General features: G+C 42.2%; 2 protein-coding genes across 2 annotated transcripts; one reads left to right on the top strand and one right to left on the bottom strand.

Moving 5' to 3' along the window:
• The first annotated feature begins 3,879 nt into the window (after nt 1-3,879).
• On the top strand, nt 3,880-13,533 carry LOC133917480 (protein VACUOLELESS1). The gene is made up of 15 exons (XM_062361377.1): nt 3,880-4,930; nt 6,200-6,490; nt 7,455-7,594; nt 8,427-8,532; nt 8,629-8,721; nt 9,050-9,139; nt 9,473-9,586; nt 10,198-10,320; nt 10,517-10,590; nt 10,673-10,727; nt 11,009-11,190; nt 11,830-11,959; nt 12,042-12,144; nt 12,515-12,612; nt 13,115-13,533. The coding sequence occupies exons 1-15, from the start codon at nt 4,067-4,069 to the stop codon at nt 13,280-13,282; spliced, it is 2,631 nt and encodes an 876-aa protein (XP_062217361.1). The 5' UTR covers nt 3,880-4,066; the 3' UTR covers nt 13,283-13,533.
• A 572-nt stretch (nt 13,534-14,105) lies between these two features.
• On the bottom strand, nt 14,106-16,011 carry LOC133917499 (large ribosomal subunit protein eL20-like). The gene is made up of 4 exons (XM_062361391.1): nt 15,851-16,011; nt 15,625-15,740; nt 15,461-15,524; nt 14,106-14,568 (listed from the first exon to the last, which is right to left on the bottom strand). Exons 1-4 carry the CDS (start codon nt 15,863-15,865, stop codon nt 14,227-14,229), a joined length of 537 nt encoding a protein of 178 aa, XP_062217375.1. The 5' UTR covers nt 15,866-16,011; the 3' UTR covers nt 14,106-14,226.
• Nucleotides 16,012-16,559: the final 548 nt, after the last annotated feature.

Raw genomic sequence — 16,559 nt, 5'->3', positions numbered from 1 at the left:
ATGAAAAGAAAGAAATAGAAGACCTTTTCAAAATGAAGAGTCGTCACCCATACAAGAGGCCCTCAAGACCAAGGAAGCCATTAATCAAAGATGGATGGCGTATCATCTACGTTGAATAGTGGATTTCATTAGTTGGCTTTTTTTTTTACCAATTGCTTAATGCCTTCATTCATTGTACCAAAGTTGTACTCCTCAGGGCTGATCTACAGAATAAAAATTCTTTCTTGTTTTGCTTTTTACTCCTTCTAATATAAATATTGGCAAACCTTTTGCCATTCAAAAAAAAAACTTGACCTGTTGACCTGTAAATGCTACCTGCAACATATATATTGAAGCAGAAATTTCAGGCCTCAAGTCAGTTGAGATGCGTTTGCAAGTCCCATCAATTCTGTTGCTGACGAGTATCGTCATTTTGTCATTGCGTCAGTTGACCTTGTTTCTACATATCCGAAGTTGTCGACGTGATTTTATATGCCAACAATCGCTGCTTAGTTTTCTCTACGTGAAGGAAACTAAAAAGGTTTCAAAAGCCTATCATACTGTACTAGATAATGGACTCACAAACCAATGTCATGCCCTAAACACCATTGGCCTACTGGATACCGGGTAATACAGTGCCGTATAAGTATTAAAAACACAAATTTTCTCTGCGAAAACAAATTTTGGAGTAAATTTTATGTTATTGAATAGGCTACTTGATTTAACTCTTTTGACATGAACATGTGTCAGTAAGGAATATTTTTTTTAGGCAAGCAAGGGAGGGACCTGACACTATAAAAGTGTGAAGTTTTTTTTTTTTGACTCAGAATAAAATTCCATTAATCATCGACCACCGATATTTCACCAAACACCATAAGAGAAACAAACTCGGGAGCCTGTCCATCCAATTTTGACCAAGAGCTACCTCATTAGCACCATACGCAGCTAAACAATCTGTGTTGTTTGGCTACAACGGACCTTTTTGTCTTTCATTTTTTTTTCTTTCATCATCAATTGTATCAACACCTATGTCCTGCAGCTTTGACCAAACAATTCCAAAAAAATATGCACAAACCTGAAGCCATATAGATACATAAACCCATATCTGAAAAGTAGTACATAATAGAACCCAAGGTACAAAGGCTGAAGGGAGCAAACTAAATCATCGTCTTCTTAATTTAGATTAGCTATGATGACACCTTAAAATTGACGTAGATTTTATCATATCCTCCATGAATTTGAGATGTGGCAGCATAATTATCACCTGTATTAATATCAGTGCATTGCTTGATGACAAAAGAGAATAAATTGGAGGGATAGGGATATACATGTGTACCCAAATTTCATCTTGGGCACTGCAGGCTCCACTACTATGTAGCTGCGGTGTGCAACAATTGTTGGATGAGTCATTTCACCAAGCAGTAGAGGGCATTCTCAAAAAATCAACCTAGCACAAAACTGAGTTAGGTAGATCTGCATACATTTTGAAAAATAAATCCAACCACAATAGATTAAACCATCTCAAGGAAAAGAAATCCAAAAGAAATATTGTATGATATCCAGAGAGAGACAAACAAATAACAAATCAAATCCATGAAAAGAAATCCTACAGCTGTCCCCTGGCCGTGCGCCATTTTAGTTTTCCATCTGTGTATGTGAGCATGATGAGAACGGGTGCTCGCCCAGTGAGCGTTAGGGCAAGAGACAACATGCTGCCGTCTACAGACGCTACGAGGAGCATTCCTGCCACCGTATGATGCCCACCATCTGCTTCATAGACTGCTCAAGGCGGGACGTGGAGGCCGACGGCACGGAGGTGGTCGACGCATCAAGAATGGAAGGCCAGGATCACGGAGAAGGTGGCCGCGTCCTAAGTTGCAGAGGCCGGTGACACGGAGGTGGTTGGCGCGGACACAGTGTGCGTGGAAGAGGTTGTCGCACGCTGAGCTGGGGAGGTTGGCATCGCAGAGGCGGTTGCCACATGCCGAGATGCAAAGGCCGGCGACGGGGATGTGGTTGTCGGAGAAGAATGTTGCGCGCAAAGCACAAGCAAGGGAGCGTTTGTTTTTTTGGGACTAACTGATTTTGTCTGTATTTGGGGAAAAAGTAATAGAATGGTCCAATTGATTGCCGCTGTTTTCTGAAAGAAAAATGGAGAGGGGAGCAAATTAATTTGTAAATTGATTGGATGTTTCTAAATTAATACGATGGTAGTATAGAATGATGTGCAATGTTATTGCAGTAATGAGTCGTATGGTCAAGAGGATGAATGGCTGAGATGTAGGTGCGTTTAGTTGGTATGTAAGGAGACGTTTGGATGGAGGCACGGGACTGGATGGGAGATGGCAGCCTGAATTTTCGAGTGTTTGGTTGAGGGGAGATCCGGCCGAGGGATGGATAGTGAAGGAATATTCCATCAAAACGCGGGATGGAGCGATCCGGCCGATTCGGCCAGATGGAGCCATCCAGTCCCGTGCTCGTCGTGGGTTGTGTTTTTATGTAACTCACGATTTTATTTGAAATTGTAAAAATTATCTAAAAATTCTAAATATTTTTATAAGTAAATTAGAGCTTACTGACAACCCATTTTAATTGGTTTGATAAAAAAAACCTGAGCTAGTATTTAATTAAAATTATCAAAAAACATACTCTCATCCTTTACACTCTCATCCCACCAACTAAACAGAAAATTGACTCATCATTTACACTCTCATCCCACCAAACAAACATAAATTTAGCTCATCCCATCCATCCCTACCAAACAGAAAATTGGATCATCCCATCCAAAAAAATATCGATGACAACCATATCCCATCCAATCTCGCTCGCCAACCAAACACACTCTAAGGTTAAATGGAATAGTGCCATCCTTATTTTCGAGATATGATGATCTAATTTTCTGTTAGTTGAACGGATACGATAAGCTACTTTTTTGTTTGGTTAGTAGCATTAGAGTGGATATGATAAGTTAATTTTCTGTTTAGTTGGATGGATTAGATGATCTGAATTGGTTATGATAATCTTTTGGTGAACTTACTCTTGATGGTAGGTTTTATGCATATTTGAATTTATTTAAATTTAAATTTAAATTAAAAAGATAATATCATATGAAATGATAAAAATACATATAAATAAAGCATTACAAATGAATTCACTTTTTTACCAAATAACTTAGGCTTAAAATATTTTTATAAATTAGTAAATCACATGAGATTAGTGATTTTTTAAGATTTTTTGGAATTTATTTGAGACATTAAAATATTTGGAATTTATAAAAGTAGGCTTATTTAGAGAATTTTAATTAAATATTGGTTTAAGATTTTTTTTATCAAATCAATTAAAACGGGTTGCTAATGAGCTCTAATGTGCTCTGAAAATATTTAGAATATTTAGATTACTTTTGTACTTCCAGATAAAATTGAGAGTTAAATTAAAAACATGAAGAAACATGTACAGACAACACGCTAGCAATGGCGAGGTGTCTCGACGAGGAACGTGGATGATTTCGTCTGGCTTTTTTTCGTGTTCGTGGCTCAATTCATTCATCATCTTTAGATAATATTCTTTTTTATTAGACGACCCTATTCATATTATCCTTACAACCAAACAATTGAATGAGTAAAAAACCAAGAATATAACCATCCCATCTAGATTTGATCCCTCCAACCAAATACCAACCTAATGTTCGCTCTTTGTTGCAGAACGGGATTGTCGTCGTCGCCCGTCAGTCCATGGATTCGTCAAGGCAGGCGGCAGTGTAACCTTGGCGGGCCGCGCCAACTCATGGCAAGTGCGCGGGCCTGCGCCGACCACGCTGCCGTTAGCTCGGCCCTCGTCGATGGCGTCGCCCCGGGCTGGACAAGGCCCACCTGTCTGCCTACGTCACCACACCAATTCCCATGGACCGACCGCCTGTGAACACAGTCCACGGGCGAACTCAGACCACAGACGCTGCGTTCGCCGACGCCCGTCCCCAATGTCAGCGGCCAAACCGTCGTGAACTCGATCCCCGAGTCCCCCTCGTCCCCCCACCCGGCCGCTCGCGCGCGATCCGGCCGCCGGCGACCGAAGCCCCTCCCGCCCCGCGATGTCCTCCTCCGTCTCCGTCGCGGCGGAGTGGGACCTCCTCTCCGACCGCTTCTACCGCCGCATCACTCTCTACTCCCCGCTCCCCTGGTCCGCCCCGGCAACCACCGCCACCACCTCCTCCTCCTCCGGCGGCGGTGCTGTGATCGGCCGCCTCGACCTCTCCACCCACATCGTAGCCGCCGCGCCCTTCGGCGGCCCGATCGCCGCCGTCCGCGACGACTCCAAGATCGTACAGCTCCACTCTGAGCCCTCGCGCCGCCGCCTCCTCCTCTTCTCCTCCTCCGGCCACCCAATCGCCTCCGCGCCCTGGCCACCCCTCCTTCCCCGACTCCACTCCCTCGCCTTCTCCAGCTCCCTCAGCCTCCTCGCCCTCCTCTCCGATGGCTCCCTCCTTCGCTTCCGCCTCCCCGATCTGCAGCCCAGCCCTAGCTCCAACCCCGTGCCCCTGCTCCCGCCGGCCTCCGGCGGCGTCGCCGACGCTGTATTCTGGGGCGGAGGTGTAGCCGTCCTCACTGAGGACAACCGCGTCGTGGTGACCACCGACATCGAGGCCACCGACCCTCACCCCCGCGAGCTCGCCGACCCTGGCGTAGGTGATGAGGAGCAGGTGCTGTGCATGGCCGTGGTGGAGCCGCAGTTTGTCATGTCTGGGAGCCCAGAGGTGCTGCTTGCTGTTGGCGACCGGATGCTGGCGGTCGATGAGGATGGCGTGCAGGTGCTCGGGGAGGAGCTGGAGATTGGACCCGTGCAGAAGATGGCAGTGTCACCCAACGGGAAGCTTCTTGCAGTATTTGCACATGATGGGCGCCTGCTCGTAATCCCCACAGATTTCTCCAGGATCATATTCGAGTATGAGTGTGATGTAAGTTGCTTAGCTTACTGAACTGCTTTGTATGTGTCTGAGCTACATTTTGGTGCGTTTATTCAACCTCCAGTAATGAATTGGCGGATCTAAGCATCTAGCCTTCAAAAAATAATTAAATTATCAAGCTATTTAGATTGATTTGCATTGTGGTTAGCTGAATGGGTAGGGAGGTTAAAACCGATGCATTTTCTTGCATAAAAATTATTCTGAATGTGTTTAAACTTGTTTACTAGTTTATGGTGTGCTTTATTGTGTCTTAGAACCAACATTTTTAGTTATGACTCTTATTGATGGGTTGCTGGCGAACTTTTTATAGGAGATAGCTGTGTCTGTGATGAATATTGCATTTTTTTCAGTCCTTGCAAGCACAAATTTTTTTAATTACAGTTTCCAACCTCTGTTCTAGAAGATGGCTGCCTAGCCCACCTAGGCGTTGGATGCCGCCCTCCCACGTAGTGCCTGATGGCCGCTTATCCCCAATTAGGAGCTTAGGAACCAACCTTCCACCTGCCTAGTGCCTGGCGCTTTTTAGAACACTGTAATTCCAACATATTTTGCATGATTTGAAGATAGAAAGTTTTTCTTTTGGAAAAAAAGTGGCAGGAGATCAGTCAAATTTGAAGACGGGAACTAGACTAATCATAGAAATAATTAAGCAAGAGCTATTTTGCTGCTGTGTCAAAATTTCCTTGTCTTTTTTATTCACCAAAGTGAACCGAATCTTGCTTGCATAACCGAACATATTGCATTATAAAGTTGGAATTTGAACTGTATGTATATTCCTTGCAAAAGCATATTATGTGCACAGAGTTAACCATCACCATGTTTGATTTTTCATATTCTTTGTTCCTCTGGCTTTATTATGGTACTGAAATCATTGGTATTAATTGTAATCTTTTTTTCAGATTATTATTAATATCATCATCTTGAGGTGGTTAGGGAGAGAGTGCGTAACATGCAAGCGGTTCAAATTTTATGTTTTATTTTTTTTCTTGTCAATAGCTCCAGTGGCTTGAGTATTGGTGCTTGGGTAATAGTGGTGTGCAGAGGGCCAGGAAAAGATCAAATGGAAATTCATAAACGTTTTTATAGATAGGTATTTGGAGCTATATTTGTTCATTTTAAGCAATTGTGAAAGAATTTCAGCATATTATTCTAGTTTTGATATACTTGTGCCTTTTTGTGATATTTTGTGTTCATTCTTAAAGTGGCATCATCACATTTTTACACATGTGTTCATCAGTTAACATTTTTGTTACCTTGTAGTCTGCATTGCCACCGGACCAAATAGCTTGGTGTGGGTTGGACAGCGTACTCCTTTACTGGCCTGAAGTGCTTTTGATGGTTGGTCCAAATGGAGATCCTGTGCAGTATAATTATGATGAACCCATAAAACTCATTCCTGAGTGTGATGGTGTAAGAATCCTCTCAAATTCAAGTATGGAATTTCTACATCGAGTCCCAGATTCTACTACGTTAATTTTTGGCATTGGAAGCATGTCACCGGCAGCATTGCTGTATGATGCTCGAGATCACTATGACAGGCAAAGTGCAAAGGTACTGTTCATAGTCCATTTGGTTTTGGTAGCTCCTTTGGTTATGTAGATAAATTGTGACCTGAGGGTAAAAACTTAAACATCATTTTTACTTTTGTAGCTCGTTTATCTTATACTAGTATACAAGCATCAGCTATACCCATGCTGCTAGCTTAGTGATTAAGGGCCTTAGGCATGGTACTGTTTTCCCACTAAATACATGTTGTATGAGCTAGCTTGTGATCAAATGCTGAGCTGACACTAGGAATTTTTTTTGAATAAAACTCAAAAAATTGCTTTATATTCCCCTTGAAATAGAGTGCCGACTGGTTGAACCTAAGGGCCGCTTCCACACAAACTGCCAAAACAAATAGGGAAAATACTTCCCTAATTAAACTACTAAACAACCGTTGTGAAGATAAGGCTCGTATAATTTAAATCGCTTTTTATGGTAGATCACAATAACATGTGTAAGCTTAATAGTATGATGATAAGTTCACTGCAAAAGGAGGTTATGTAATCATGTTCCAGGTGGGGTCCTTTTAATGCATCAATGAAGTGATCTTACAAACTAACTTACTTGGCTGATCCGGCCTCATAATATCAAAGTTCTGTTTTATAAGAAGTTAGTGGGTAGCAGTGCTGAATGTTACATAGTCCAAATTCGATATATATTTTACATGGTGCTCCCTGTGTCCCAATCTCGCACCCCACCCCAACGATACAACATCAATGGTTCATATTCGACCATCCTACCTATCATTTTTCAGCTTGGTAGCATCTGTATTTATAGCACATCTTGGCCTCTTTGCTTATGCTTCACCTTATGGCATTCTGTATCTGCAACTTGCAAATTATATCAGAGTTTGTCATCATCTCAAGTAGACAAGTATCACAGAAAAATATTGTTGGTCATTTGGGACATTATTTTTATCTCATCTTGTGTTAACCATAAGCAGGGCATTAACAATAATCCACGCTTGCAGGCTTATGACAACTATCAGCTAATATCTTCTTCATTGCCTGAGGCAATTGAGGCTTGTATTGACGCTGCTGGCCATGAGTTTGATGCTTCACGACAGCGCGCATTACTAAGAGCTGCTACCTATGGCCTAGCTTTCTGCAGGTTAATGTTTATCCCTTTTATGGTGCTATATTTGATTACTTTATCATTAGTACTATTTTTCCCATTTGTAAGTCGTGGTGTTTAATTTCCACCTTACTTGCTAACATCTGGATGTAGTTGTTCAAGAATCCAATATAACCTTGACTGGTATTCTGGTGCACATTTTAAATTTTAAGTTCACATAAGTAGCTCCGCTGGAAAGTCAAGCACAGTGCTTGATGGATTTTTTTAATTATGTGGTTTCCAGCCAAATCTTGTCTTGTGTAGAGACGTGACAGTAGTTGAAGTGTTGAAGAAACTGGACATTCAAATGAGAAGATACTTGAGTAGTTGAGCTTTTGTTTAAAAATCACATGAAAAAACATCGTGTTTCAGAGAAGCTGATTGCCTTTTCTGCTACAATATAATCTTCTCCACTTATCGAGTTTCATCTTATTGTGTACCTAGTAGCTTGCACATTTTGCCTAGATTGCTTAAGAGGCTAGTTAAAATTTTAGCCCAAACAGACCATTAATAACACGACTCCTTTCAGGCCCTCTGAATTAGTCAACCGCATTTCATATGCCTTGTGGCCAACAACAAACGCTGTAGTGGCACATGCTGTATCTCTTATTGTGGACTCAGTGCCATTCTGCTGCTTTGGCACCTCATCTTGCAAGATTATAATGTTATAGCTCAATGTTTTTATTCCACCAAACTCTGAAATTCTATTAACTAGTACCGCTGACCATTACCTTGCTCGGAAAGCTTTTTGTATAGTGGTGTTCCTTTGTCTAGAATACTTAATTGCTGATATTTGAACTTGGCATTGATACCCAGTTGGCTTTGGCAGTCGATTTTCACATGAACGCTTTCAAGAAATGTGCAAAATGCTACGTGTTTTAAATGCTGTTCGTGATTCTGAGATTGGGATGCCACTTACCGTTCAGCAGTACAAGGTTTGTGTTGCCTTTTAAGTTCTCTAATGTACATTATCTTCTATCGTTGTTAGCCTTTATTTCTTGATTTAGTTGTCTCTCTGCTGTTTTCCTTAGTTGCTTACTGCACCGGTGCTCATTGGACGCCTGATTAATGCTAATCAGCACCTTTTGGCACTCCGCATCTCTGAGTACCTTAACCTGAATCCGGTAACCTCCTTTTTCTTCTACTGCACTTTTTTATCTGAAAATTTGCTTTGTTGTGGACAAATACTGTACCTTCTAGGCATAAGCTTAGAAGTACAAGTTGCCCCACTTTTAGGTTCTAAGCATTACATGACTTTGTTCCACTTTCCATATGTACAACGACTTTTTTTATGGGAATATGCACATCAAAATTACTTTCAACTTAATCAAACCAGTTAGTCCTACTTGATATTGTAATGATGGTGTAATGTTGTGATTTCCCTGCATTGCTTATCATAAATTTACTTGGTTATGTAATATCATTTCCATTTGTACCTCAAATATTTCACAGGAGGTTGTGATAATGCATTGGGCGTGTGAGAAGATAACAGCATCAGCTACTATTCCAGATACAGTCCTTCTTGAGGGTTTGCTTGATAAGGTTTGTGTTCACTACAGTCAGACTCAAACTTAGAGTTGATATTAAAAAAGGAACTTGACCACGGGGAGAGACATCCCCTGGCATTGCTCCTAAGGAAGTGGGTACTGAACCCTGGCCGGCTCAGAACACGCTAGCCAGAAATCTCAGGGAGGTACCCACTTTTGCGAGCACGCAGTTCGAGCCCGGGTGGGCGGCCACCTTGATGGGAGACTCTACCAACCGAGCTATCGCTCAGTTCTCAAACTTATAGTTGATATTATTACCTGGTAAATGCATATGCTATTACAGTTATATTTCCCTGTTTTACATCATTGCATGTTCTTTCTGTCTCAGCTCAGGTTATGCAAAGGGATATCATATGCTGCAGTGGCAGCTCATGCAGATAACAGTGCCCGGCGAAGGTTGGCTGCTATGCTTGTCGATCATGAGTCCCAATCTTCAAAGCAGGCAAGATTTCTTTTGTGCTGGTGCCCAAGTGGATACGATGCAACCGATTGTATGTCCGAATCATGCATAAACATGATATTCTCTACTAAACATAGATGAAAAAGTGGAATATTAAAAGAAAATAACTAATATGATTTCTTTGGAAAAATTCTACCCTATTATATAGGTATTCAAGTTCTTGGGTATGCTACAGATGAAAGTATACAGCCAAAATCCAAATGGCCCAGTGGCTTAGACTACTGTTCTGAACAACAGTATATTGGCTTCCAGGCTGACAGGTGCAATGAAGATGCGATTAGGATGTAATCATTATACTAATAGTTCTGATAAATGTGAACCTTTTGGTATGAATAATCATACTCCATTAGGTAGATGATAGATCTACCTTCTGTTAGATGAGCTATTCTGAGTTTGTGACAACTTTATCTGGTTTTATGTCGTATGAGATGCTAGTATAGTAGACCAATGATTATATAAGGATGTGAGATATTCTTCAGTAAGTGTAGGAAATCTAGCATGCATAAGTAAAAAGGAAAAGAGTTAGTGCATCTCTAGTACAAAAGTTGCATTAGAAATCATCTGAAATTTGAAATTTGTTGCGCTTTTCACAGATTCCCTTGTTGCTAAGCATCGACGAACAAGACAAAGCATTATCAAAGGCAATTGAGAGCGGTGATACTGATCTTGTGTACCTTGTGCTATTCCACATCTGGCAGAAGGTAGCTGTAGAGAAGGTAAACCTTCTCCCCTCCTGTAAAAGATTGATATTTCCAGACAAGGTTCAGTGGTTGGTAACTGATACAAGCAACCAGACAAGATTGATGTGTTGGTTTTGGTCACTTATGAACTATTTTTCAGAAACCTTAACTGAAAGTGCTCCCTCTCTCATGTTTATTGTTAATGTTCTGTAACAATAATCTTATGTTACAGAATGCTCCATTGGATTTTTTCGGTGTAATCAATGCGAGGCCTTTGGCTCGAGATTTGTTTATGGCATATGCAAGGTGATGCCCTCATGTTTCTGGTTGCTCCTTTTACTGTATAAATTTGTTTCTACATGGTTGAATATCTCTATTTTGCTTGTAGACATTCTAAGCATGAAGCTTTGAAGGACTTCTTTCTATCGACTGGGAGACTCCAAGTAGGTTGCATATACGATGATCTGTCAATTCTTGTATATCTAATTTGTGCTACATACATACTGCCTTCCAAATTATTTCCTGTTCAGTAGCACACCATTTTGCCTTTTCATAATATACACACTTTAGCAGTTAGTTCCATCATCCTGTATAATTCTTTTACAAGATCTGCTGGTAGATGTACCGGATAAATTATCATATTACAAAATGCAGTATCTGCTAGCCGAAGTTTACTTCTTAACATAGCAAATTCACTTGCCTAAACTACCGAGAGCAATTGCAGGATGCCGCCTTTCTTTTGTTGAAGGAGTCCAGGGAATTGGAGAGGAATCCCATGGCAAGCAAGGGGTCTCCTCTCCATGGTCCACAAGTGAGGCTCATTGAGCAGGCCCACAGACTTTTTGCTGAGACCAAGGAACATGTTTTTGAATCCAAAGCTTCTGAAGAGCACGCCAAATTGCTAAGGTATTGAGGATTTATTATAATACTGAATTTGGTCATGTGAGGATGCTATTGCTTCTTTCGTGGGGCACTTATGAGGAAGGAATAATATGGTGGTTAGCAGTTTAGCAAGGTTAATGGTGAACATAGGGAATCTAAAGCAGATCATGTGACTAAAAAAATCTATGAAGACTGCTCTGCCTGTTTCTTTCTGAAAGCTTCCTCGAATTTGTTAAAGCTTTAGGAAACCAAGCATATTGAAATTGCATACGCTTCCTTAAAGGTGATTTGATATTGTGCTTATTAACTCAATCAGCATGAAACATCTATTTGCTTCACAGTGTGTAGGTTATGTTGGTACTTGTCAGCTCACAATACTTGGTCATTCTTGGTCTAAAAGCTTTGATTTCTTCTTTCCCTATTATTGTTCTATTTAGACCATCTTCTTCATTCTTTTTTTGGTGAACTGGCATTTTAGGTTTACTAGACTTTTGGTTAGCCAATCAGATAAGGTACTGGAATTAGATAGGTTGGGACTTTCATAGAGGCAGTCTGGAGAGATGCTAGCTTGTCTTTTACTGGATTCCGTGCTGTAGACAATTCTGGGGTTAAACCATGTGTGTGACTTCCTGCTTAATAATTCTTTGTTTGTCTTCATTCCAGATCACAGCATGAACTTGAAGTTTCCACGAAGCAGGCAATATTTGTGGGTTCTAGCGTTAGTGATACAATCAAAACCTGTATTGCAATGGGAAATGAGCGAGCTGCACTTAAAGTGAAGTCGGAATTCAAGGTATTCAAATATTTTTCCAACATAAGAACCTGTCGAATTAATATTGTATTCTAGTCTTTCTGATGGCCCTAATGCTGCACAGGTTCCTGATAAGAGGTGGTACTGGCTCAAAACATGTGCTCTAGCTACAGTTGGGAATTGGGATGCTTTGGAAAAATTTTCAAAAGAGAAAAGACCGCCAGGAGGTGAGTTTATTTATATCAGTTTTTATTTCATAAGTTGTGAGTTTATATTGAATAAATATTGAAATTCATGCTTCTTCTATGGGAGTGAGCATGTATATTCTATGCGACAATCAACACTCAAAGATTGCTTAGCTTTAGAATGTAGTCTTTTGTGTAAGGTCCGCTGTAGTTTTCCTTTTTACTGCTTAACTTCAGCTGAGGGCTGATCTGAACCCTGTAGTTGTGATGTAGATATTACCTTATATTCCAGTAATGTGTTATCTTCATTGGATAAACTCCAACTTAAGAATATTGCTTCATTATGATAGTACCTTGCTTCATATTTTCTATGCCTCGTTTGAGTATAATAAGTCTCAATTTCAACTTACAGGTTATAAACCTTTCGTGGAAGCATGCATTGATGCTGGTCAAAAAACTGAAGCTCTCAAATATATTCCAAAGTTAACAGATCCTCGTGAAAGATCTGAGGTATATTTTAGTCCGCAAGTTATCTACAAACATATAAGCTTTATTAGAGAAGCTGTTTCTGTAGTGTTTCTTCTTTTTGTTCCGTTTCATTTTATTTCATCTAGCTTGGCAGATCATGCTATTACTTCCTTTTTTCCTTCAGAGATCAAGCATTTAGTTACTAGTAAGAATTTGAAACTCCGTTCATGCTGGTAACTAAAACATAAGGGAAATATGCATGAGGGAACGCAAAAAACTGTTCAGCACATTGATATTGACAGATTGCCGTAGAATATCGATAAGTTAAAATTATATATACCTTGTGGAGGACTTCTGGGTTGTAATCTGTTTCCAGATGTATCAAATAGTAGATGGCCAATAGCCAACGTATACAGTCCCTTAGCTTACTTGATACTTTAATAGATCAGCAAAGACCAATGATTTCCTTGATAAGATTTAGAGAATTAGAAAATGATGCTGACAAGTGCGAACATATAATAAACCTGCCATTGTTTTTGTGTAGGCATATGCACGGATGGGCATGGCAAAGGAAGCTGCAGATGCAGCTTCACAAGCCAATGATAGTGACGAGCTATTTGGCCGCCTCAAGCTTACACTAGCACAGAACAGCGCCGCAGCCTCCATTATTGATACATTGCGGGATCGGCTATCCTTTCAAGGAGCATATTGAGCTACAGGATCATGTTCTATGCCCTGAGATCAGGCTGTGCGTCCTGATATTTTTAGACAGGCCGAGCCTTCTGTTTATTTATCATTCGTTTGGTTGTGTACCTGTGTATCAAGCAATAACCCCAGTGTGAATACATGTTCATAGAAATTGTGGATCCGCAGTTCTCCATGGCCATGGCAGATGTGTATATCACCATTAACCGGTTTGGGATTCTGGAGTGGAAATGTGCAATATAGTCGTCTTGCTGGCTATGGATCTTGCAGTGTTGCTCCAAGCAAATATTTGGTGGGAAGTCGGTAGACGTGCTATGGGACTGCTGCATGAGCGTGCTCTGAGCTCTACGGCATCGTGTTCGTCTGGCGCGTGCATGCAGCCGGCGCTGGGACGCTTGCACGGTCTCGGGTGAAGCATGACTACGTGGGCGCGGTCCGGGGTAGGCGATGGGGAGAACGCGCCGTTACAGAGCTGGAGGCGCGCGATGCGTGCTTTACCGGGCCGTGGAAAGGAATCAGGGAATGGCACGCCGGGGCGAGGCACCGTGCTAGCTTGCCAGGCACGTCCTTGCGCACGTCTGAAAGCGGTGGCGCTGGTGTGACTCCGCTCCCGGCGCCGAGCACGACACCGGAGCAGCAGCAGCAGTGGGACGGTCAGTTTTTAGGGCTGTTCTTCAATACACGAACAGAGCGATGACACTGCTTTCCGCGGACGCAGCAGCGATTACAGAGAGAAGAGCTACGAAACTAACACGACCAACTCCAAACAGATCATCACTGCCTGAAGTCTGCCAATTAGTCATAATACGATACTCAAATGGTTCACCAAGTTTCAAAACGGGTGATGAATCATCAAACGGCTGAGGTTAAGCACATCAAAACTTAACAAACATAAAACTTTGTGACTATAATGCTTCCAAACACCGAACCACAACATCCAGCACAGCCCAATCACATGAACAGGTTTGGCCTCGACGCCTTGAATGTGGTCTTCAGTTTCCTGGTTGGTGGCCTGACCTTGCGGTACACGAGGGGGAACTTGATCTGGGCATTGTGGAACTGCTTGGTGTTGTCCCTTTTGCACATCTTGTAATCGACTGTCAGGGTCTTGATGATCTGGATGCAAGGGGATCTCACGCGGTGGCGAGAAGCCATCTCAGTGTACATCTGCTCCACAGCACCATTCAGAGTAGTGTCACGGTACTCCTTGTACATGTTGTGGTAGCCGGTTCTGCTCTGGTAGCGTAGCCAGATGCCGTAGTTCTTGATCGTTGTTGGGTTACGCTCAAAGATCTGGCACAACATAACTTTTGTGAGTGATATAACATGTAGGGAGCACTATCGATGCAAAAGTGAATCGACACAGGAAGTTTAAGAGAAAAAAGCACTGGCAATATCGCATAGATGTTGACACTTTTTAGAGTCAAAATAAGTAACAATATGTCTACATGTCTGCGGAGGAATAAAAATTCTGAAGAACTAATCATTGCTAGGCATCTTCATTCAGGACTGCCCAGCTACGCCACAATTAAGTTTGATCTACGGCTAAAACTAGCATGAAAAAACAACCAAGGAAAATGACAAATTCAGAACTGCTAAATGAATTTTAAAATATTATGATTGGCCTACCTGCCTGTAAACTGGGATTCATCACAATCATAATTCCTCGATCATTGACAAATCTAGATACCTGGTTTTCTTTAGGTGAAATGCAAAGAGCAAACAAGATCCAAATTTTCCAAGATCACAGCAAAACTGATTCTTGCAAATAAAAAACCTGGTCTTAAACTTGAATGCGAGGCAGAAATCAGATACGCACTGGAGATGATATGCTATTAGCACGTAGAAAGATAAAATTTTGTTGAACACAATGGCGGGCAGAGATAGTTCGGTGAATTGAACGAACTTCTCTAATTTGGTAACCAAAGACAAAAAAATCATTCGGTATCTCCGAAGATGACGAGTTAAAATCTTTAAGGAAACTTCAACACCCACTAAAGATCACACTAGCAGTGGTTCACAGCGCAGTACCAACAACAGGAAGATATCCACATCCACACTGGTGAAAATAACAAGGGACACAGCGTACTAACTAAACAACTCTAGGTAGGCGACGTTCACATGGAGCAATCTGAGACCCTATAAGAAGCATACCCATAGCAGAAGCCAAAGACGAGCGACGTACCTCGTTGATGGCTAGCACCTGGCCGTTGCTCTTCTTCACCTTCTTCAGCTTCCTCAGGAAATACCTGCACGGGCGCAAGAACCGCACATTGAGAACCCGCATCGATGATAAACAAAAAATACTTCAAAAAACCTGCAAGAAGCGCGGCGACGAGGATGGCTCACCAGAACTTGCTCTTGGCGCGGACCTCGTTGGTGGTCCAGAGCTTCATGCGGTAGATCTTGGGGTGCTCGTCGCCGGGCGTCGGCAGCGCACGGCCCACCACCTGGTACTGATGGAACTGCAACACGCGCACGGACACGGGCGCGCCGGGGGAGAGATCAATCGAATAAGACACGCTGATCAAACCGTTTCCATCGGAGGAACGGAGCAAATCGTAGAATCACTTACCCTGAAGGCCACCATTTTCGCGAGCTCGTCGAAACCCTAGCCTAACCTAGCCTACGGAGAGGAGGAGGGAAGGCGGCGGGCGAAGGCGGCGCCATTGGGAGCGAGAGGAGCATTTATAGGTGCCGAGTTTGGCTGTCAACCCTAATGGGCCTAGTTGGTGCCCATCTTGGGCCTTTTTCGTTTGAAGTTGCATTTGGGCTTTTAGCTCTTTTTGATAAGGCACATATGTATTTTTTTTTTGTTTCCGTCCATTTCGTTTCATAATGTGAAATTTTGGTCAGGCAAACAGGGATCAAAAGGTTAAAAGATCAAGAGGACGGCAGAGGAAAGTGAACAGGGAGAACACTTAGCGTAAATGTTGATGAATATTTGAGCAGTAGAGAAGATAAACAAGGGTAACATACAGAAAATATCGTCAAGTTAGCAAGCCCGTTTTTTATCGTAACATTACATGAAAATGCGAACAGATGTTGAAAACTTCGTTTGGGTTTTCAATTAACTTTTCTGATCTTTGGGTCTCGCTTGAAGATTGTGCGTCACTCCAACCTATGCTCTTTGCCTCTTTGTCTCCGGCGCGACACCTGCTGCGTCGCCAACGCCTCACGCCGTGCTCGGGTGGCACCGGCTTACTGCCGCCACCAAATTGACCACGCCCCACCCCCTGCTCGGTTTCAATTTCTAAGCAGCACCCGTAGCACGACCAAGCTCG

The sequence above is a fragment of the Phragmites australis genome, chromosome 1, assembly GCF_958298935.1.
Source record: "Phragmites australis chromosome 1, lpPhrAust1.1, whole genome shotgun sequence".
NCBI classification, from domain to species: domain Eukaryota; kingdom Viridiplantae; phylum Streptophyta; class Magnoliopsida; order Poales; family Poaceae; genus Phragmites; species Phragmites australis.
Note: the sequence above shows the minus strand (reverse complement) of the source record. Positions and strands in the feature narration are given on the sequence as shown.